The sequence below is a fragment of the Pseudopipra pipra genome, chromosome Z (assembly GCF_036250125.1).
Source record: "Pseudopipra pipra isolate bDixPip1 chromosome Z, bDixPip1.hap1, whole genome shotgun sequence".
In the NCBI taxonomy this organism is placed as follows: domain Eukaryota; kingdom Metazoa; phylum Chordata; class Aves; order Passeriformes; family Pipridae; genus Pseudopipra; species Pseudopipra pipra.
In genome coordinates, this window is record NC_087581.1 from 38,992,460 (window position 1) to 39,014,891 (window position 22,432).

The 22,432-nt window shown below is 41.8% G+C and overlaps 2 protein-coding genes across 8 annotated transcripts in view; one reads left to right on the plus strand and one right to left on the minus strand.

Moving 5' to 3' along the window:
* The window catches only part of ATG10 (autophagy related 10), a 64,426-nt gene extending 46,514 nt beyond the window's left edge, over positions 1-17,912 (plus strand). For 3 of the 6 annotated variants that reach the window (XR_010427052.1, XR_010427054.1, XR_010427055.1), the window contains 4 exons: positions 11,286-11,383; positions 11,653-11,772; positions 11,866-12,021; positions 12,120-17,912. Coding sequence is in view for 2 of the 6 variants with exons in the window: in XM_064643261.1 (XP_064499331.1) it covers positions 11,286-11,383; positions 11,653-11,772; positions 12,120-12,132 (231 nt within the window). In the remaining 4 variants the exon portion in view is untranslated. Of the gene's footprint in view, positions 1-2,000; positions 10,785-11,285; positions 11,384-11,652; positions 11,773-11,865; positions 12,022-12,119 lie in introns of those variants that run through there. The other 3 variants (XR_010427053.1, XM_064643261.1, XM_064643262.1) reach the window with 3 other exon arrangements.
* Positions 17,166-22,432, minus strand: part of RPS23 (ribosomal protein S23) — a 427,277-nt gene continuing 422,010 nt past the window's right edge. Inside the window, exons 1-4 of one of the 2 annotated variants that reach the window (XM_064643272.1) lie at positions 18,951-19,055; positions 18,539-18,698; positions 17,555-17,675; positions 17,166-17,358 (exon numbers count right to left, since the gene is read on the minus strand). In XM_064643272.1, the coding sequence (XP_064499342.1) occupies positions 17,212-17,358; positions 17,555-17,675; positions 18,539-18,698; positions 18,951-18,954 (432 nt within the window). In that variant the 5' untranslated portion in view covers positions 18,955-19,055 and the 3' untranslated portion in view covers positions 17,166-17,211. Of the gene's footprint in view, positions 17,359-17,554; positions 17,676-18,538; positions 18,699-18,950; positions 19,056-22,432 lie in introns of those variants that run through there. The other variant, XM_064643273.1, reaches the window with a different exon arrangement.

A 22,432-nucleotide genomic window follows, 5' to 3' on the forward strand; every position in this document is an offset into this window, starting at 1 on the left:
CCAAAATACCAATGTGTCCTTTACCCCTCTCCTTTCCTTCCTTAATTTTTTTGTTTTAGCTTTTTCCGGGTCTCTTGCCACAGCAGCTGACACAACGGGGATGTGACTTCCACTGAGTTCTACAGGTGTTCCCCTAATTAAAATAATACGGTTTAATTACAGGATGCCTACTTGTACATGGTACTCAGCCATCTACAGTGGGAACATGAACAGCATTTTTGTTTTTTGCAGCCATGGACTATTATTTATATTATGACAAACATTGTTTTTCTGGTATTTGCTGTGCATGTCTGAATTCCAGTTGAGAGTTGGCAGATTCTTGTAATACACACTTTTACATAAAGCATTAGTTACCTGGCTTGTCTATGAATGAAGATGAGAAAATTAGATTTTAATAAAATGATGTAATGATGTGACACTAGTGAGAAAAAGGCATAAACAGTATGTTCAGAATGTGTAAAATCAGAGTGGTGGAAGCCAAAAGGAAAAACAGGTCACTCTCATAGGGGGGTTATTTTTGCCTCTTAAGGGACAGTAAAGTAAAAACTGTCCTGCGTCTAATAATTGGAGTTTTGTGTAAGAAGTATACACACAAATTTTTGCAGAAACGGGGTTTTTGGGTGGCAAAACGTGTGAAGAGATGAACCTGTCTCTGTGACACCTCTCCAGAGGCAGTTCAGCCACTGTGAATCCAGTGACAAACAGGAGCTAAGAGGAAAAAAAGAACATTTTGGAGAAATTTAGCAAAGTTATAGCAGCAGAATGTGACTTTCTGTTGAAATAAGGAGATTATGGAAGATAATAAAAACACACTGTAAGCACTAGCCTGCAAGCCTCAGATCAAAGCAAGAGTTAAGTCTACAAGAAAAAGAGAACTTTTCCCCCCTCAGATGAATCAGGGCTCTGAATTGCAATACGGAGCTTCCCCTCTCTGCTTCTCTGCTGACCCATTTTGTTATGTGGGTTAGGCTTTGCCTGCAGGGACACAGATTCTACAATACAAGTCACTGGGCAGGCTCATCAAATCAGACTTGAACACTCAGTACACATGAACAGCACAGAGAAAAGGTTTAAGGTTTTAATCCAAAACAGATACAGATTTTAAATGGTATAAGCACTCCACCACTGGGAGGAAAAACGGAGCTTACCATTGCCCACACATATTACTTAGCTTTTAACTAGGGCTGATTTGTCCTTTGATTGCAGATTAGGAAAAGAAAGGCTTACTGTCTGGGTTTTTTGTCCTTCCAGATCCAGAATCTTACACTAATCATTTGGGACCTTTATTCCAATGTGTTTTATGAAATGCAGGTGCCATGTCTGTGCACATTTCTGATACAACTGTGTTTTGGCTTATACTCTCTGTGGTAAAATGTATATGAGATCAGGAGCTGAGACATTGCCTGAACTCCAAAGAATGTAGGTATTTGGCATTTACTGAATTTTAGGTAAAATTTGGACTTCATTATTCTAGAAAGTCATGCTCATTTTCAGAGAAAGCATCTTTGAATATTTTTACTGACTAGATTATTGGAAAAATCAGAAGTCAGTTACCTTCTCATAAATAAATTAACATGATAAGGTTGCATAGTATTTTATAATGATAATTGATAAATGGTGATGATTTAATTGCACTTCCTCTAGTAATAACCTTAAAATGCTCAAATGAAGTTCCTGTGATTGGCTTTCTTCTGAGGTAAATCTCCCTGGTGCCTTCAGTCATCCCTTCTCTACATCCGGTGATAGCTTGCTTTAGCTGTTTTAAAGAATACAAATCAATTAGAACACACAGCTGTTTAACAAAACTTCTAAATGTTGCTACAGGTCTCTGTGGGTGTTTCCTGATGGCTTATAATGACATCAATTTAGCACACCTGGTAAGGTCTGTGTGAGCTGGAAGTAGCTTAATTCCGCAATGACAGGAAAATTAAGGAGTATTTATGGATTAATGTTGCCTTCCAGAAATATTACCAACTGTGGATTTTAACTTCTTTTTACAGAGATTCAGAAGTGGAATTGCAGATATTGCATGCCTTTCTCCTGAACAGCTTACTTACAACTTGATGGGTGGTTTTAGTGTTAGGTATTTATTTTACTTAGTTATATTAGTTATTTAAATATAATATAAAAATATAATATAAAATATAATACCAATCTTATTTATACTATATAAGGGTATACATATATATATTGCATATATATAACATATATTTACATATATGTATTACATTACATTTATACATATATATTACATGTATTTGTATAAGTTATGCACAAATACATAGTGGCATTGTCTCAACAGCTCAAACATACTGTATGTATGTAATATCCTTCTGTATGTAATATCCACATAAATATCGAGGTATAATAACCCAGTTAAAAAGGCAGCAGGCAGAAAGGACCATGACCAAATGCTAAATGATGAGGCAATTTGAAAGAAAAAAACATCCACATGAATAGGAAAAAGGTTGAAAAACAAAGAACAGAGAATAGAGAACAGAAATGAGACAAATGGGAAAAATCTTCACAATTATAAAGGTGAAACATATTTTATCACATGTGCTTGGTGTAACAACCATGAATTTAAAAAACAAGGTTAAGTAATGTTTAGTTAATCTATAAAGGCTACATTTGACCTTTTTGTCATTTTGGAAATCTCTGAGGATGAGTGGTAGATGTGAAACAGCAGAAAGTGACTCTGTGGTTGTAGCTAGAGTTTCTGTCTTCAGACTGTGTGGTGTTGTTTGGGTCTTTGCTGTGGAAGTTGGAAATACATTAATTTTTCATCCTTTCTTTGCCCTGATGAATATTTATAGAAGTGCATACAAAGTAGAAGGACCTCAACAGGGGGAGGGACAACACTCAGAGAAAAATGCATTTCTAAGACTATGATGAAGCTGAGTTTATTTATTTTATTAATTTTAATTCTTGTTACTCGTGCTAATCTGTGTCTTCATTGATTTTTTTTCTGAGTGGAAGCAAACTGGCAGGAGAATTTTAAAAGCTGATAAATGAACCTGATCGCAGTCAGTACTAAGTATCACCAACAGTTTTGTTTTTAACAGAGTCATGTTGTCATAAAGTCTGACCTTTCCCTGAGAAAACAAAGTCATAAACACAATCAGGTGTGTGTGCTAAGGCTTAATCAATGCTTGGTGATGATGGAATGTAAAATCAAACATCCAAGGGTAGAAATCGAACTTTGTTATTACAGGAGGCTCAAAGGTTGAAAAACTAACCAATAAAACAGAACAAAAGTTCGGTGGCTTGAAGATCCTACAGAAAGAGTCTATAAAACTGTCTAAATAGTCTAAAATCCTGTGAGTCAGGATTCCAGAGGAAATGGAAGTTCCAGAGCACATGTCCATCCATCCCTCCCCTCCTCTTTAACCAGCACTGCTCAGACATGGTTACTTCTGTTATCAACAGCCATGGGAGGGAGCACATTTCATGTGTCATACCTTGGCTCTGGGCTTGCCAACAATAAACCAGCATTTTACTGGTTTAGCACAGAAAAAGTAATTCAGACCATTCTGACACTGACTGTATCTTAAGTCTCGGAATAGCAAGTGATCGGGAATTTTGCATCTGTTTTTTTTCTCAAGCATTTATTTCTCAGTTTAATCTGAATGAGGTGTTTTTTCATCTGTCATTTGATACTTAGCAGGTAGCTGTAATGTAATCTGTTATATGTCTGCTCTGTCATATAAAAAGTCATCAACCAACCTAAACTACCCAAGTCACAGCACGGAACTGCACTATCTCTGTATTAATCCAGAGTCTGCTCTTTTTCAGTCAGGAGTTAAGAATCTGGAAGACATGTTCTTTATAGTACTTCAGTAATCCTGTCCATTACATCACTTAATTTATAGCAGTGTTAACAGAAAAATCAATAAACATTATTTCTAAAATGGCAGGGATGTTAATAGTGTGATTTTAAAAAAGGAGAAAGAATCAAAACTCTGAACAGAACACACTGACATAGTGTTGTAGAGGCACATCTTGCTGGAAATGTGATAGGGAGGATTTAAATAATTTTGAAAAATGTGTGTAGGTCACTATTCTTAGACATACAAATCTTTCTTGCCATATTGTGGGATTTTGCTAAGTGGGGAAGGCTGTATACAGTATATCTTAACAGAAGGTTGCTAAGACCGCTCTTAAATCATTTTGAGTCATATCAACAGTTGCTATGGATCCCCTGCTAATATTTTTGGAAAATTATTAGTACAACTTCCTGAGAAAAGGGAGTCTTTCAGTGCAGACTGGAAAGCTGTTTGACAGGGAGAAGACCTAGGGGTGGGAAAGCTGGGTGGATATTTATTTCCCACTAAAATTTTCTATGATATGTTGAACTTCTGGGGTTTAAACCAAACTGTAGTACTGTACAAGCTAGCAAGCAGGTTTTATTTTAAAACTAGGCATTAACTAATAATGTTTAGCTGCCCTACAGTGTAATCTTGCTTTTCCCAGTAAGACTTCATGGACATAAAACCTAGTCCAATAACTTCAAGGCCTGGTACTATTGTTACTTGAGTTGATCAGTTTTTCTGAAATGAAGGTTCAGTAATATTTTCCACACAGGTACATAATCAATTAAATGAATGACAGTGTAGTAGTATTGGTTCTCTTGATTATTTCCCATTCTGTAGAAAATGCCTAGCATTTACAGGTAACTTATGTAGCAGTGGTTCTGCATCCACAGATGTTTCCAAACAGAGATTTTGTGGTATAAGTTGTAACAGCAACTTACTGTATGCCTGGTCCAGCATCTCTCCTTGTGCGCTAAGGTGGATTGCCCTTGTGTCTTCCCACTGCCATGACCTCTGATAGTTCACTGCTGGAAAATGAAGCTGGTTACTGAACATTCCCCCTTACTGAATGTTTTTGTTAAAAATTCTGAAATACACAATATAGATTGCACAACATGAAAGAAGTGGATATCATATATGGCACATTCAGCTCCATTTGGGAGGCAACTGAAATGACCAAAAGGCAGTGCAAACTATTTTTTAATTTTATTTACAAAAACATTTTAAGTGCCACTTAAATGGAAGTTAGGTACCTGTGCTAACAGAAAGCCATTTATATCTGAGCACCTGGGCTCTCAAGTGGTGAAGCAGATTGTATGAGCAGTTCAAAAGCAGTTAGACAAATTCATGAGACTACTTGTCCATAAATGGATGCAAAATGACCTGTCAGGAGTGTCCTCCACCATTCTCGGTGCAGATATGCTGGAGCAGTATGAGGGGAGTGAAACACAGAGTTGTGTTCTCTCAGAACAGCCTTTCCAACTGCTGCTGTTGGAGATGGGATGTGCTGCTGGAGGGACCATTGGGATTCCTGGGATTCTAAAATGAACCCTTTCAGGGCAGATTTGTCAAATGCCACTATGGATTTTTTGTTTTCCTTAAATTATCATTTTTTAATCAGGGTAGGAAATCTGTCTCCAGTGTCTTTTCCGTACTTCCACAGCTTGTTGGATCATTCCATTTTGCACCTTGGATGAATCTCATAACTTAAGAACAGATTTTAAATAGTAATTAATTAAGACTATATGCTACATAACTAAAATGGTGACAACTGAATTTATCTTATTTTGGCAAGCACGGAGGAAGAATCATCTGCTTATTTTCATAGGAAAATGGCTGAGATGCCAGTTCTTGACAATGTAACTACGGACCTGCCAATTTTTAACTGTACAGTTTTCTTGAAGAATCCTAAATGCACAAGTTATGTGCTTGTGAGAAGCTTTAAAGCTTTAAAAAAGCCTGTTAAGCTTTAAAAGCATAGTTTTGCCTGAGTATCGCATCTTCTTGTTCTTAATGATTCAAACCTTATTATGTATGTATAAAATATATAATTATAGATCAGCTGCGGTGGCTATTCTTGATTACTGTTTTGCTTGTCCTGCATTACCTCTCCTGCCTTTCCTTTGTTAGCTATTCAATACCTTTAAAAATAATAAAGCTATAAAATGTAAAGAATGTATTACCACCTCTTCAAAACTGTAAATATTCTAGAATCAGGCAAATTTGGGGGACAGAATTTGAATTATAGAGTCACAGAATGGTTTGTGTTGGAAGGGACCTTTGTTGCAATCCATGATAGATTTGAAGAAGCAGGTACAAATTGGTAGGTGTGGTTCATCTCAAAAGAAATTCTGGCTGTGTTAAGTGTCCTTATGGTTCTGTGTTGTAGGACCTGCAAAAGCACCTTTATTTTCCTCAGAAAAATGTAGCCATTTAATTGCCTTTTCAGCATGGGCTTTGTATTTGATGAAAGAAGGGTAGGATCCAGCTTAATTGACCATGTGGGGTTGGTGGTAGTAAAGGTATGAATAGAAATTTGTCACTAAAGTTGGTTGGTCTATCTGTGGGAACTCATGTGGAACAGAGACATTAAATCATCAGGGCAATTGCAACTGCTTGTCTGCAAAGGGTGTAAATCCAATCACTCTGCAGCCTCTTCTGCCAAAGAGAGGTTTAGTAATGACAGCAATTTGCTTTTTTTTGATCTGGTTTGCACTTTTTTGTCTGATCAGGATCCCTTCAAGTTTTGCCTTGCTCGGAGCTGTTGCAGATTTATTTTGATTGTCTAAGAAAATACAGAACAGTGGTAGTTGCACTTTCACAGTCATTCTTCAGCAGCTGTCGCAGGCAGAAGGAGGTTATTCCATCTTCAGCTACTGGATTTTATGGGTTCTCTGGATTTTATGGCAAAGTTAGAGAAACATTCCTCAGTAATTCCAGTAGGATGGCTTGGCTTCTGCTTGTAAATTGAAATCAAGGTGACTGTAAGTAAGTTACCTGTCCCAGATCAGAGAATCTCAGAGTGGTTTGGGTTGGAAGGGACTTCAAAGTCAATCTGGTTCTACCCCCTGGCATAGGTAGGGACACCTTCCACTATCCCCGGTTGCTCCAAGCCCCATCCAGCCTAGCCTTGGACACTTTCAGGGATGAGGCAGGCACAGCTTCTCTGGAAAATCCAGAAAAGTCCCTCACTACCTTCCCAGGGAAGGATTTCTCCCCAGTAACCCTGTCAGTAGGATGGAGAAGCCCTATACAATTAGTATGCTATCAACAGCTTTATTACTATTATTTACACCTTCCAGGAGGATTATAATTACAGTTCCTTAATGTTGCATCTGCAACGTACTGATTCCATGCTAACAGTTTCCATTGAAGTAATTCTGTTATAGAGGAAAATCCCTCAAGTTCAACATATTTTAAGTTCCCAGCATGCAGTTACGCTTCTGGTTGTGAGACACAGGGTCAGTCTGAAGAGAAAAATCTTGCTACCTTATTTCTGATTGTGTAGAGTTGGATTTTATTGACAAGTAAGTTATTATTGATGTATTTAAAAATAAGGAAAGAAAAAGAAGATGACAGACCGTGAATTCAAGAACATAAATTAGTTAGGGTATAATCTTGAGAGAAGAATTTTTACTCAAGACATTTGCTTCAGTAAATGTGGTCAAAAATTGGGAAAAAGGGAAAAGCTTGCATCCTCTGTATTCATTACATCACTGTTTCCTTTTGCTACATGGAAGAGATTACAGGGACAGATTTTATTAATTATGCCTTCTTTTTCTGATCTGATGACTAGGACTGTGAGAACTGCTGGGAAAATATCTGACATCAATTGACACAGGCTGTGGTGTTTGCTAGTAGTATCCTGCATGAAATTTTTGACTCCCCTCCACAGATTTATTTTTGCAAAGCAGCATCATGCAAACCAGATCAGGACAGAGGCAGTTTCGGGCGCAAATCCCTTGCACTATCATCAACGGAGAGACCATAAATGTTGTGATGGATGCTCGAAGGCAGTTTAATGTAGCACTGGAGAAAATGGCACAGAAGCCATTACCTCTGGAAGAGCTGCAGTTATGACAGAGAAAATAAATGGTGCTGTTACAGGAGATGTACTGACAACAAAACTCCTGCTGGCTGGGGGAGGAGAGCAGGATACTACACACAATGACCTGTTACCTGAAGTGATGTTTATTTTTGGTTTAAATCTGATGTGGAGACTGCTTGATAAAATGATGTAATCCAGTCTGACAGAAGTTTTAGTCTTAATTAGACTTGTACTTGGGAGCTGCCCAGTCTTTGCTACTGTTGAGATTCACGTCTTGACATTTCCCTACTCACCACCTGTGCATGGAGGGTTGTACCTGCACAGCTGGGGAACAGGGAATGCTGTGCTGTCAGAGGGCAGGGTTAGATGGGATATTGGGAAGAAATCGTTCCCTAGATGGGTAGTGAGGGACCGGAATGGGTTTCCCAGAGAAGCTGTAGCTACCCCATCCCTGGAAGCATCCAAGGCCAGGTTGGACAGGGCTTGGAGCAACCTGGGATAGTGGAAGGTGTCCCTGCCTGTGGAGGAGCGTGGGACTGGATGGACTTTGAGGTCTCTTCCAACCCAAACTAGCCTGTGATTCTGTAATTCATTTTCAAACTGCCCAATGAAACATTTCATGTCTCTCATCCATCTCTCTCTTGCAAGTTGTTTTTTTTTTATCGGAGGAGTTGAGGTAACAGCTACAGGAACTGGTACAGAATCTCTTTACACATCTAGAAGTCACCTAGTAAAGAAGTCTTTCTACAGAAAATAAATGAAACAACATTTTGGGCTTTCAAACTCAACAGAATTAGTTCCTGCCTTTAAAAATATTCATTTCCTATCAAAGCTGGGTCAGACTCAGAGGGATATGCAGATATGTGATGGACTCCAGCATGCAGTGCTGAGCAAGCAGAGTTATGAATCATCCTCACAGGTAGATAGATCCAAAATCATAGACAGATCCAGGAGAATAATGCTGCTGATTTCAGATAAACTGTCTGTCAGTGTATTACTGCCCAGAAGAGTTGTGGGCAACCTGCAAATGAGTTCTTGCAGTACAGTGCAGAGAATACTTGTGGGAATGGAGTTGTAGCACCCTACACTGCTACATCACCGATTGGAAAAAGATTAATTGTAAACTAAAAATGGGAGGATTCTCTTCTACTGTTTGTACTGGGTTTTTTTTTTGCATAAAGTCCCAGTAGGACTTTATAGTTTTCATGTGTCTGGCCCACAGATCAGCGTAGATGAAGGGTATTATTGCTGCCCTAGTATTTTGCCCAGGATACATTTCACTGCACGTGGAGTGTCATAGTTCCACCAGGTGACTGCAGTAGGTATTAAATATGCTCATGAAGCTGATGCAGCACAAACTTTTGTTCATTTTCACATTTTTTATGGTGTTTGGGAAGGACTTGGGGTTCATCCCTCTGCAGACACCCAACCCTCTCTCAGGGCAGTAATTAATGGCACTTTGAGTGGCAGTTGCCTGTCCAGGTGTTGTATAATAACGAGCCCTGGCTGGTCAAGCCCGGACCAAACCTGAGCAGGCTCTGCAGCCTGTTACCAATTCTGAAATCATCCAGGGCTTTGATAACTCCTGCATTTTTATTGGCACCTGCCCAGTGTTTCCTCCTCAGTGCTGCTGTGTCAGTGATTTAACCTTGAGCGTACATTAAAGCCTCGCGGGGTTGCCATTATGTACAGGATTTGGAATTCAGGATTTGACTGAGTCAGAGCTGATGCTCTCAGAGTGTTTCCCTGGTGCTCAACAAGCTCTTCTTCCCTGCCTCAGCCTTTTCCCTTTTTAGAGGCTCCTCCTTAATGGGTATTGGCTCAGTATTTCTTTTAAACTCCTGTGCTTTTGTGGTTTTCCTGTCAGTGTGTGACATTTTCCTGTCTTTGGAATAACATAGAACTCTCGAGTTTGGGAGTTTTTTCAGTGTCACTGTTGTCAAGTTGTGAGAGGAGGAAGAACTGAAAGAAGAAAGATGTAGAATGTAAATTTAATAAGCTGTTTTGAAAAGTCAAGTCAACCTCCATGTGTCACTTGCTAGTGATTTGCTGAAGCAAGAAGTGCAAGATGGAATCAAATATGAGGGGGCAGGTTGGGATAACTTCAGGATTAATATTCAGCTTTGGGAATTATCTTTATGCCTTGTTCAGAGTGCTAAATCACTTAAAGCTCAGGTTACATTCTTTGTTCTTTTTGGGCGTGTGTGCTGCCTTTTTACACTCTGTGTAAGGGAATTTGCTGACATTTTTGCACAATTTACTTTTTTTTTCCTTTGCTTAACAGTTTTGTAAATATTGTCAACTATATATTTTTTTATTATCTTTAAGAAATACCATTGGCACAATCTGTATATTCTCTGGAATCATTTGGAGACCTAAGCTGGTTTGAGCTAGGAGATAATGAAAAGGATTTTTTAATTCAAACTAGCAGTTTTTCTCAATGGAAAACTGCATCAACAATTCACTTTTACCAACAGTAGATGGTAGTATTCTTGTGCAGATTATTTGTTTGTGGTGTAAAACAAAGCTTTTTGAATATTATTTTTTTGTATATCCTGAAGCTTCTTGAAGTTTTTTTCTCTTAGACATAAAATGATTGATCCTCACGAGTATATTTTCAGCATAAGAACCAAATGTCCTTCAGCTCTAATAGTTTAATTGTTAATAGTATCAATAGTTCAGTAGTTAATAGTATTAAAGATGCCCTACCTGCTGAAGATGACAGGTTAGGATTTGGGTTTTGTTTCTAAGCGAGGGGTTGGAGAAAGATTTTCTCCTGTGTGGCACGAAGACTTTGCATGTTCTCTTCTGTGCCAGAAATTTACTATGTGCTAAGGTAAAATGCCACCACAGAACTCAGGGAGTCTGGCTGCAGCTGGACAAGGGAAATCTGTGCCAGAGCATAAATGCAATATAGATAAAAATTTAAAAATAAAAATATATATAATAAAAAAATTACATATATAAAAATAAAAAAATACTTCCCAGCACCAGTCTGAGAAGACACAAGGGCTCAAGGCTGTTGAAGCGCTTTTCTACTGAGAGGATTGGTTTTATGTATTACACTTGATCAGACAACTCTCGTTTACACAGTAGCTTTGCCTCCTTGCATTCAGGCAATGCTGCTTCAGTAACTTGAGTCACTTTTGCAAACCACTACATGTTAACTAAAATAGTGGCACATTCTGGTTGGTGATCTTATTTCCCTTTTAAGAGGGAAGAATATATATTAATTAGCGTACAATATATATAGTATATCTTAATTTGTCATGATGATCAGTGGAAGAGCAATGTGGGTTAGATTCTGAAGTGAGAAAAGGTGCATCAGGGATTAATTGGACCCTGCTCTGTCTTTTCCAAATGCATGTGGTGTGTATTTTCTGTTTTTTTCCTTCCATAATAAAGCAGCTGATCTTCCCTCCTAGGAGCACCCCATCCTTGGGCAGCCCTTTTTTGTTCTGCACCCCTGCAGAACTAATGAATTCATCTCCACTGTGCTGACTGGCCCATGGAAACACAACAGGTGAGAAGCACAACAGGCGAGAGGCACTGCTGGGCCTTGCAAGGCTTTGTGCAGTGCAGGTAAAGTAAATCAGCTGAGGAGTGAAAACGGCCAAAACAACCTCCTTGGTCTAAAAGTTTCTGTGTTGTCACAGAAAGTTAAAATATATTTGCTATTGATAAAGTGAAGGAAGTAATCTGAAGTTTTGACTGTTGAGTCTGTCTGCAATTCAGAAAAAGTTGGAATAATATATTTATGATGCTTTTTTGTGGTTTTTTTTTTTCCCCTAGGCACAAAAATTACATTATTCTGTGGCTCAGTACTGTAGGCCCAGTTGTGGGTCTCAGTGTGCCTCTGAGTTATGCAAAAGTAGCACCTGAGCAGAATTCAAGCACTGATTCAGCTGAAAGGTAAGAGAAAATGAAACCACCTTTTCCTCTCCCATCCTCCTGTTAGAAAGATCTGATGGATAACTGCCAGAACCATTACCTTCTCCTTTGGAGCTCTTGGGCCAGTTCACTTCCAGGACTCACCTTCCAGTATTTTGCTTACCTTCCTTATTTTGCAATGAGAATTTGTGCTGAGAGAGAAGTGCTTGGACATTGCTGACACCCTCTGTGAATGCCAGGAGGCCCCTGATGTCCTGTGGTCTTCCTCAGGTGTGTGAAAGTGCAGTTGGTGGTGTGATCTGGCATAACTGCTGCAAGGATTTCAATTTAATCTCTTTTTTTTTTTGTGATTGATGTTTCCTCTCCAGAGCTCTGAACTGAAGGACAGGTGATGGTGAGCTGCTGCAGGCTTCCCTCAGGATGAAGTCAAAGGGATCCTTCCTGGCTGGTAGACAATGCCAGTGTGGAAACGATTGTTCATGGCTCTTTCTTTGGCAAGAAGTGGCCACTGATTACAGTGGAAGACTTAAATGTTGGCTGCAGTTGTGGCAACACCTCTGCAGCACCACCAAGACCTGAACTCCCTTGTGACTGCATTGGCCCTTGAAGTCGTTTTTCTACCACCTCCTGTGCTTGTGGCCTTGGAGAGGCTGCACAGAGAGGCACAAGCCTGTGGTTCCTTGATACAGGGTGGAGTTGCTGGGTTTGGATCTACTAAAAAGTATCTCTAGAAAACCTGTGAGGTGGCAAATGCAAAACATACACAGCAAAGTGCCTGTGGGACATGGTGTGAGCTTGTGGCACCCAGTGCATGGGCTGAGACTGAACCACCTTCTGCACCACAGCCTGATGGATGGACCCCCTCATGTTCCACACCACACAAAATCCTCATCCTGGGACTGAGAAACACTTCTCTGAGAATATTGCAGGGAACAAACAGGATCGGGATTGTAACAAACAGGGAACTTGGAGCCTCCCTGTGAGTGAGCACCTTCAGTTCTGGAGTTCAGGTGGCTGATGCAGCTGTGTGGGAACATCTGGCTCTTCTATGGCCTGCAGAGGAAGCTCTGCCATTCCCTGTGGGAGTGACTGTTCCACTCAATTAGTGTTTCTCATTGTACTCCTGGCTGTTCACAGGTTTATTCCCTACCCTGCTGTTTGAGGAGTTGCATGGTGGTGCTGCCACTGAAAACCACATTGCAAGTAACTTCCACACAACCCATCCTGGCATCTCTTCCCATCCCATTTTATTTGTAGTGTAAAACAGAGCCCTGGAATGGAACCACAGGTTTTACTTTACATGTTCAGCAATGTGTCACTTGCAGCCAGAGCCCGGTGTGTGCCACATGAGGGCTGGGAACCTGGTATGCATCAGGTTCCAGATTCTAGGCTTTAAACTTACATCATGTGTCTTTATTGGACAAGAAATACAGAGTGCAGTCTGTAAAATTCCATTGGTGTGGAATTCTTTTGCCAGTCATTTGGAATTAATAATGAAAGCACGTCATTTATCTTGTTCTGGATCATAACAACCTGAAAAAGCCATTTTTCCATGTGAGATTTATAAAATGCAGCCAACAGCTAAATTGCTTTTTTTAACACTTCTGATAACACATGCTTGGTAATTGCATCAGTGGCCCACTTTTAAATTTCAGTGAGACTTAGACAGGAGGAAAAACCAACAAAAACCAGATAACAGCAGTTTTAAGAGCTGTTAAATGTTCTTCTGTGCTCTGTGATCTTCATTTGTGATACCCTGGAACAGAGGAGTGGGAGCACCAGCCTTCAAAAAGTGGAATTTGTATATGGAGGGAAGTAAATATTTTTTCTTTTACATGGAAAAAGTCTCAATGACCATTCTCAATGATTCTAAACCTCTTAACAGCATAAACAACAAGGTAACAGAGCAATGTCATCATCAGCAGCAATGTTTCTCTGAAATTTCCCTAGAAAACCAAAATTCAGCTGAGTTACAGATACACTGAGCTTAGACAGAGGAAGAAATACAGGATAACATAAATATTTGTGATTGAGAAGAGATCCTGTTTGGATGTCTCCTTTTTAATGGCTGAAGTAGGTAATTGGTAGGTAGGGACCCAATTTACCGTTTTACATTTATGCTTTGATGACTTAGGATATTTTTAACAGAATTTTTGTGTACCAAAATTCTGATTTTTTAAATTTTTTTAAATCAAGTGAATTGTGGCAATGTTTTGTGATTTTACTTAGCAAATCTGCTGAATATTCTTACATCTGAACTTGGGTTTTGTCTACATGCATTATCTGCTTATGAAGAGAAAACTTCCAGTTCCAGAGTTTTGTACATTTGCTCAGTTGCTCATCTTTGCTAATCTGGGAAGATACATTGAGAACCTTTGCTTCTGGGGATTTCTTTTAAGAGAACAGACTCTTGTAACCCTTGGTTACAGGAATCAGCAAGAAATATTATTTTTATATATTCACTTAAGCCAAAAAATGTGCTTTCCTGTGTAATGCAGCTGCTCACTTACCTACATAATCCTTCATTTGTGTCAGCATGACCAGGTAAGAATTCAACCTCCTGCCAGGAGGTTTGAGGTTGGTTGGTTTTGGTTACTAACAGGAACATTCCTTTCCATGCAGTAAATGTTAAACTAGTTAGTTACACATCACTAAGTACAGTGATGTAATCAATTCTTGTTGCAACTCCATGAATTTCACCAAAACTGTCTCAGTAACTTTTTTTCCTCCCTGTTTGCTGTGGTGATGGTTTCATGAGTTTGTTTGGACATCTGTGTTTATATTACATACATGTAAATTCAATTCCAGCACAAAGAAAGGATGTTTGCTCTTCCCTCTGAATGGTGAACTTAAAATTGTTTCCTCAAAAATTCTCTCTTCTAGAGAACAGTGTGTGTATGAGTATCTGTGCCTGTTTTTAGTAACATGGGCTTTAAAAGTGTTTCAGTGAGCTTAGAGTATTTTTTAGCAGTAAATTCTTACCACCTAGAATTAAAAAAAACCCCTACCTGAAGCTCACAGCTGCAAAACTAACCCTATATTAAGTGCTCAGGAAGGTGTCATACCTGTTATCTCTGCGTTCTGGATTATATTAAAATCTTAAAAAATCCTGAACCATGAGAAATCTTTCTCTCCACTACTTCAGAGCTTGTTGTAGGTGTCACCTACTGAAGATGAATTCAGCTTAAGGCAAGATAGGATTTTACTGCTGTGTTTGAGCAGAGGATGGATTTAGAGGATACTTTCTTTTTCTTCAAGCCCGTTGGAAAACTGCATCTTTTCCTGCAGTAATGTTATTTTTCAGTCAGGTATTGCTAGTGTCAAATGATTTTCCAACTGCTTTATTATTAGAAAATATTAATTAGCTTTGCTGATGAAGAAGGAATGGGGACAGCGGTGTCTATTGCATGAGTTGCTTGTCTTCTCTGATCTTTATGGATGGATTCCTCTCCGTTTTAGAGGATATGGGTTATGTAGCACATATTTATTAGGCCTAAACCCCCTCTAATAGTGACGTGATGATGAAGTTTTGCTCAGCTCGTCTTCCTCTGACTTCTTTCTGCAGTGTCCAGACAACACAACTTATTCCTGAGCACTGAAACAATCACAGAATCCCAGGCTAGTTTGGGTTGGAAGGGACCTTAAAACTCATCCCGTCCCACCCCCTGCCATGGGCAGGGACACCTCCCACTATCCTAGGTTTCTCCAAGCCCTGTCCAACCTGGCCCTTGGACACTTCCAAGGATGGGGCAGCCACAGCTTCTCTGGGCAACCTTTGCCAGGGCCTCCCCACCCTCACAGGGAAGAATTCCTTCCAATATCCCATCTAATCCTGCCCTCTGACAGTTGGAAGCCATTCCCCTTTGTCCTGTCACTCCAGGCCCTTGTAAACAGTCTCCATGTTCCTTAGCCACTTTAGGCACTGTAAGGTCACCCCAAAGCTTCTGTTCTCCAGGCTGAACAATCCCAACTCTCCCAGCCTTTCCTCACAGCAGAGCTGCTCCATCCCTCTGATCATCTTGGCATCTCCTCTGGACTCGCTCCAGCAGCTCCATGTCCTTGCTGTGCTGGGCCCCCAGGGCTGGAGGCAGCTCTGCAGGTGGGGTTTCACCTGAGGGGGCAGAGGGGCAGAATCCCCCCCTGCCCTGCTGCCCCCACTGTGGGATCAGGCCAGGGCATGGGGGGGTTCTGTGCTGGGCTGTGTCCAGCCTTTCCCCCACCAGCACCAAGGAAACCTTCCAGCTGGAAAACTCGGCTTTGTGGCTGTGGCTCCACAGGGCATGAGAGCTGGATTTGGTAGAATTTTGTTAAAAAAAGAGAAAAAGACCCAAATTCAACCAAACCTGTGCTCTTCCCTGTTCCTGCCCCAGTATTCCAGGTGAGTTCACCCCCAAACCTCTCTTTCCTCTGTGGAGCCGCAGTTTGGGTGTGCACATGGTGAATTTCCCGATTTTGAAGATTTCTTTTGTTTCAAGTCCACAACTTTTTTAGCTCAAACCTTTTTCGGTTTTGGCTTTTCCCCTCCTTGTACTAGTCGCGACATCTAGTGGCGACATGACATCATGTCAGCGCCTGACTTTGGGAAGCTGCTCTAGCTCCCTTTGAATCTTCCTCTTTGGAAGAAGGGTTGACAGTGACCATTCTGTTCCCCCCGCCAAGGAATTTTACTGGCAGCCCTTTTGCTACACAAATGTCAGCAAAGACCCTGAACCTGTTCTTAGATTGTTACTCCATTTTCATCGAAGTTATTGAATTTTCATATAAATTTCTATATAAATGAACACTAATTGAAGCAATTGAACCTTTTGGTTAATACACAGATGAACTGTGATGGCAACAACAGAATTGTTCACTCTGACTTCAGTCACATATTTTGAGGCTTTACTGCACTGAAAAAAACCCAAAAAAATGGTTTTTATGTATTTTGTCTAAGTAAGAAGGCAGAAAGCCCAGCCTGACTGCACAGCAGTAACATGCTGAGAGTGCACTGAATGGGTGCCTTCAAATCGGGCAGCCTTGCCTAAAAAAAAACCTGTTAATTTGTGCTCAACACTGGGCGAAATTGTGCGGGCCAAGGCTGGATGTGTGATTCAATAATCCCTTCAGGACTCAAACCTAGCAAGGGACCAGAACTGCTGCCACGAACACCATTTCTAGCACTCCCAGTGACCATTTTTGATGTGGGGAAGGCTCACATTTTTCACAATTATGCATTAAAATCCATGGAGTTTCTCCTCCCTCTCAGCTTGCTCCAAGGGATGTTTTGATTCCTGATGAATTCAGTAGTCCCAGAGAAACATCAGGGTTTGGGGTGGGTTTTTTTGGCCAGATGTAGAAATAAATGTAAATTTGGTTTCTATGGGTAGAGTTTTATGACTGCCTCCAGCCCCCCTCAGTAAGAAGCACAGAAGTCATTCAGAACAAAGGATTTTTTATTGACCATCTTGTCAAGACATGGGTTTATGATCTTGGTCTCTCCTTCTTGCCCTTGTACAACGCCAGCAGGGACACATTGGCCACCTTGACCACCTTGAAGCGGACCCCTGGGATGTCCCCAACGGCATGGCCCTTGCGCCCGAACCCAGCCACCAGCACCTCATCGTTCTCCTGCAAAAACCAAAACCGGGGCATGGGGAGCACAAATATCAGATCCGTGCACAAATCTGGGATTAACCACCCTCAATAAGGGCTACGCTCCACACTGTCCTTGTCTAACCACCCCAGATCAAACTTGCACACATTAAATATGAATTAACAGAGTCTTTTATTTTCCACTGCAAAATACAACTTCTAAATTAATTACCTCAATGAAGTTCAGGCAGCCATCATTGGGGACAAAGGCTGTGATTTTTTTGCCGTTCTTAATCAGCTGGACCCTGACACATTTCCTGATGGCAGAGTTGGGCTGCTTGGCTTCTACTCCACTGCAATGGAAATAAGTCAGAAAAACCCCATGTTTGATGGACCAGAAGGTTTGTTACACACCCACAAATTACTGCTTTCCTTTGTGTTCAGTGTAAGCTCATTCTGTACTTCAGAAACTCTGAGCTGGTTAGAGCCACTCAATATATGAATATAGAATATTTAATGACTAAATAAAAACCCCATGTATCATTATATAATGTATTATCTATAATAAATATATTTAACATATATCAATATATAGACCACCACTTCCTATGCAGAGTAAAATTTTAATCACCTACAGACTAATACTAATTCAGTAAAATCCTGAAAAAGCATAAAAGAGGGGAAAACCTCCCAAAAACTAGAAAACACTGGTCAAAAAAGAGAGCACTTGCAGCATCCCCATGAGGCTTCAAATTATTAAAGGCAAAAAAATCTCCCAGAAGTAGGTAGGATCTTTGACACAAGACATGCAGTTTTTCTTAATGTTGTGCCAAAACCCTGATTTTTCTCAATTTATGAAAAAAAGGCGCTTTTTCTTTAAGCTTTGACTAAGTTCCCCATTTCCCCCCACTTTTGGGAAAATTCTAATTTTTCTCCAATTCTTTCCAATAAAAACATATTTTCCCCTTAATTTTTGCTTAATATCCCTATTTTTTACCAATTTTTGAAAGAAATTCCCGTTTTTTCCTCTAATCTTAAAATTAAACATAAATTAATTCTGGTTTTTCCCATCTCAGGACAGGAGCTGCATCCAGGGGGTTCTAGAGCCCCATCCCAGGGGTCTCAGCGCCCAATTCCAGGATGCTGGACCCTTATCCCAGAGACTCTGTACCCCCATCCTAGGGGCTGTGGACCCCGAGCCCGTCTGTGCACCCACACTTTCTCGAGGACGATGCCCTTAGCGTGGGAGGCGCCGCCGAAGGGGTTGGCCTTCAATGCCGTGCCCAGGTGCGCCTTCTTGTATTGCTTGTCGTGCCACTTCTGGTCGCGGCGATGGCTGCGCAGCTTCCGAGCCGTGCGGAGGCCTCGGCACTTCCCTGCAGGAGGTGAGGAGAAGGGAGGATGGTGAGGAGAAGGAGGGTGAGGCGGGCCAGGCCGTGTGACGCAGTGGCGGACATGCGGCGGGTAATGGCGGCCGCGGCCCCACCGCTCTCAGCGCTGTCCGCACAGCACCCACTCGGCTGCGGGCGGGCGGGGAGTGCAGAGCCCCGCAGACCCTCCCTGGGATCCCCAGCCCCAAACCCAGCCCCAAGCCCGCCCGCAGCCTCGGCCTCGCTCCCCGCGCTCACCCATCCTCTCCCTTCAGCCGCCGAGCGAGAAAAGAGGGAGGAGGGTCCGCGACCGCCGCCTATAGCCGCGCCCGCTAGGACCTGCCGCGGGCTGCCCGCGCCGCGCCTGACGGAAACACGCCGACCGGCACCGTGTCGGGCGGCCTGGCCGGACGTGGAGGCCGCGGGTTCTAGACCCAATCGGGCGGACGGGCACGACTTGCCCCTCCCTCCCCGCGGCGTTCGAGTCCCGTTTTGACTTAGAACCGGGAGAGAAAACTTTGAGACCAGTTTGAGCTTAAAAAAAATCATTACTTTATCCCCGGGAGCACCTCCCTGCCTGTCGTCCACACCGAGATGCGCTTCTGCAGCTTATGTATAATTTGTTCCATGAATATGTGTTTACAGTCTCAGGAGTTCACGCCTGTTCCAAAAGGCCTTATCCATATGTTAATTAATTAATTGCATGGGGCTTATTGCACATGTTCGGGATGGGGTCTCTAGTGGTCGTTTGGGATGGTACCACAGCTTGTTTTGTCCTTACTTGCTCACAAGGACGAGTCGAGGTTGGGCCTGGTTTTATCTTGTTAGCTGTACCAGGGGAACCAGTGTCCGACCCACAGAGAGGGACTGCTGATGATTGATCTCTGCCTGAAAAGACCACCATGACGTGGGAGTCAGAGTCTCCTTGCAGGTAAAAAGCAACAGGACAAGGGGAAATGTCCTCAAGTTGCACCAGGGGAGGTTTAGGTTGGGTTGTCTATCCCTAGCACAGCTGCCCAGAGCAGGGGGAGAGTCCCTATCCCTGGAGGGATTTAAAAGCCTTGTGGACGTAGCACTTGGAGATGTGGGTTAGTGGTCGCCTTGGCAGTGCTGAGGAATGGTAAGAGTCAATGGTCTGAGAGCGCTTTTCCAGCCTAAATGACTCTATGAGTCTTATTTCCAGCTTTTCATAGATTCCTAGAATGGTCTGGGTTGGAAGGACCTCAGACCTATCAGTCCCACCCTCTGCCATGGGCAGGGACACCTTTCACTATCCCAGGTTGCTCCAAGCCCCATCCAACCTGGCCTTGGACACTTCCAGGGATGGGGCATCCCAGCTTAAAATGCTGCATTGCCTGTGAGTCCTCCGGTGGATCTGCACCAAAGTGAAGTCCTATAACATAAACCAGATCATCTTTACTGATTTTGAAAGTTGCTGGTAGTCCATGCTGCCGAACTGCACTAATCTGAGTCCTGAACATTCCTTCCCCTTTTTGGAATTACTGTGAAGGGACAGCAATTAGACCTTAATACATCTTTATTAAGACATCCTGTGCTCACAGCTTAAATAGAAAATACATATTTTGTGTGTTCAGGTAGGACTGGTTTTACATGCAATCTGTATAGAATAACTAATTTAAAAAAATGAAAACCATCCCCCAACACACACTCCCCTCAAAGAAAAAAAGAAACCAACCAACCCCAAACAAAAACTGTAAAGCCCACCAACAATTTTAGGAGAAAACATTACTATTATAAAGAGCAGCTCTTGAAGATGCAGTTCCAATGTCGGAATGCTGTTGCTGTTTGGTGATTTTGAAAACAAGGAAGTTTATATTGTAAAAATGCTGCAGCTTTGCTTTTCAGTGTTAGGAATATTAGGAATACTTAAAAGCTGACTGGAAGGAAGGAAAATGATGTATTTCAAACTTTATGAGGACTTTGGGGCACTTTTAAGACACCTTTTCTTCATTCCATCATGTTCTGGTTTAACCCCAGATGGTAATTAAACACCACACAGCCTCCTGCTCACTGCCCTGCCCATCCTGGTGGAATGGGGAATGAATTTGGACAAAAAAGACCTGTGGGTTGAGATAAGAGCAGTTTAATAATGGAAATAAAGTTGTTGTGGTTCTTAATAATAACAACAACAACAGTAATAACTATTAATAATACTAACACTAATATAATAATAACAATAACAATAATAGTTAAACACAATGGCTGAGATGTGCTAGCACAGGTGGCCACAAGACATGTTCCTGGAAGGTGTCCTTGCCCATGGCAGGGGGTTGAAACGAGGTTATCTGTGGGCAGCTGTATGGAAAAGGGCTGTTTGCTCTGGAGAACACCAGCACTGCTGGATAAGCACTTCTAAAATTAAATGTTTCAGTTGGCCAAGCAGATAAATCCACCAAAAATCCCACCACTTATCTTAAAACTCTCAGTATAATCTGATCTTCCCTGTGGGATCTGATACCTGGTGTCCTGTGGTACTGCATGACGAAAGACAGCTGAGTCCTGAACAGACTGAGCTTTACATTTGTGGGTGTTTGTTTTTGGTTTTGGGTTTTTTTTGTGCAGTTTTCCCCCTGTTCCTTCCTTGAAGATGAAGTTAGGCCTGGAGTCTGTATGGAGGTTTCTCAGACTAGGATGGAATCCTTTGGGGATATTGTGAAGGGCACAGGGAATAGAAGGGAACTAGAATCTCAGAATGATTTGGGTTGGAAGGGACCTTAAAGCCATGGGCAGGGACACCTTCCATTATCACGGGTTGCTCCAAGCCCCATCCAACCTGGGCTTGGACACTTCCAGGGATGGGGCAGCTACAGCTTCTCTGAGCAACCTTTGCCAGGGCCTCCCCACCCTCACAGGGAAGCAGGAAAGAATTTTAACAGGATTAATTTCTGCATCCCACCCAAGAAGAAAGCTGAAAGGCTTTTTGGCCCAATCAGTTGCCCAGAGAGAGGATTTTGTTCGAGCTGAGAAAAGCTTTATGTTTTAAGGTGAATTTTCTGACCACGGTTCTGTTTCACTGTCAATGCTCTGTGAGTAGGTCTGAATCAGAGGAACAACGATGACTCAGGCTGAAAAGGTGAGTGATACATTCAGTGCTGACACTTGTAAGGTGTCTGATAACTCACATGTTGCTTGAGACATGTTAATATAGAAAGCTGCTCAACTCATGGTGGCCTGACATGTGAGCTGAAGGTGACTACAAACCACTGGAAAAGAGTTTGTGTGCCCGAAGAGCCAATGCTCACAACCTTCACCAAGCTGTGAGCCTCCATGCTGAATATAATCGCTTTGAAGTGAGTATAATTATCTTTTCTGAGAGGTAGATCCCAAAAAAAGGAGCAGTGTTTAAAGTACAGTAAGATCTGCTGTGCCTCCTTCTTGCTGGAGGAAATGTCTGAGCTGCCTCAGTGCTAAATGAACAACAAAGAAATGATAAACAGCAGTTTAATCCTCTTATGTGGAATACTGGCCCCTTTTAGCCTGCCATAGCCTGCCATTGTAGGCTGTAACTTAACTGTGGTGACAGGACAAGAGGAAACGGCCTCAAGCTGTGCCAAGGGAAGGTCAGGAGGAAGTTTTTCCTGGAAAGATGGTCAGGCATTGGAAGGGGCTGCCCAGGGAGTTGGGGGAGTCCCCATCCCTGAAGGTGTCCAAGGACGTGGCACTCAGTGTTCTGGGCTGGGTGACAAGGTGGTGAGCATCTTTAAGAGCTGTATCAAATG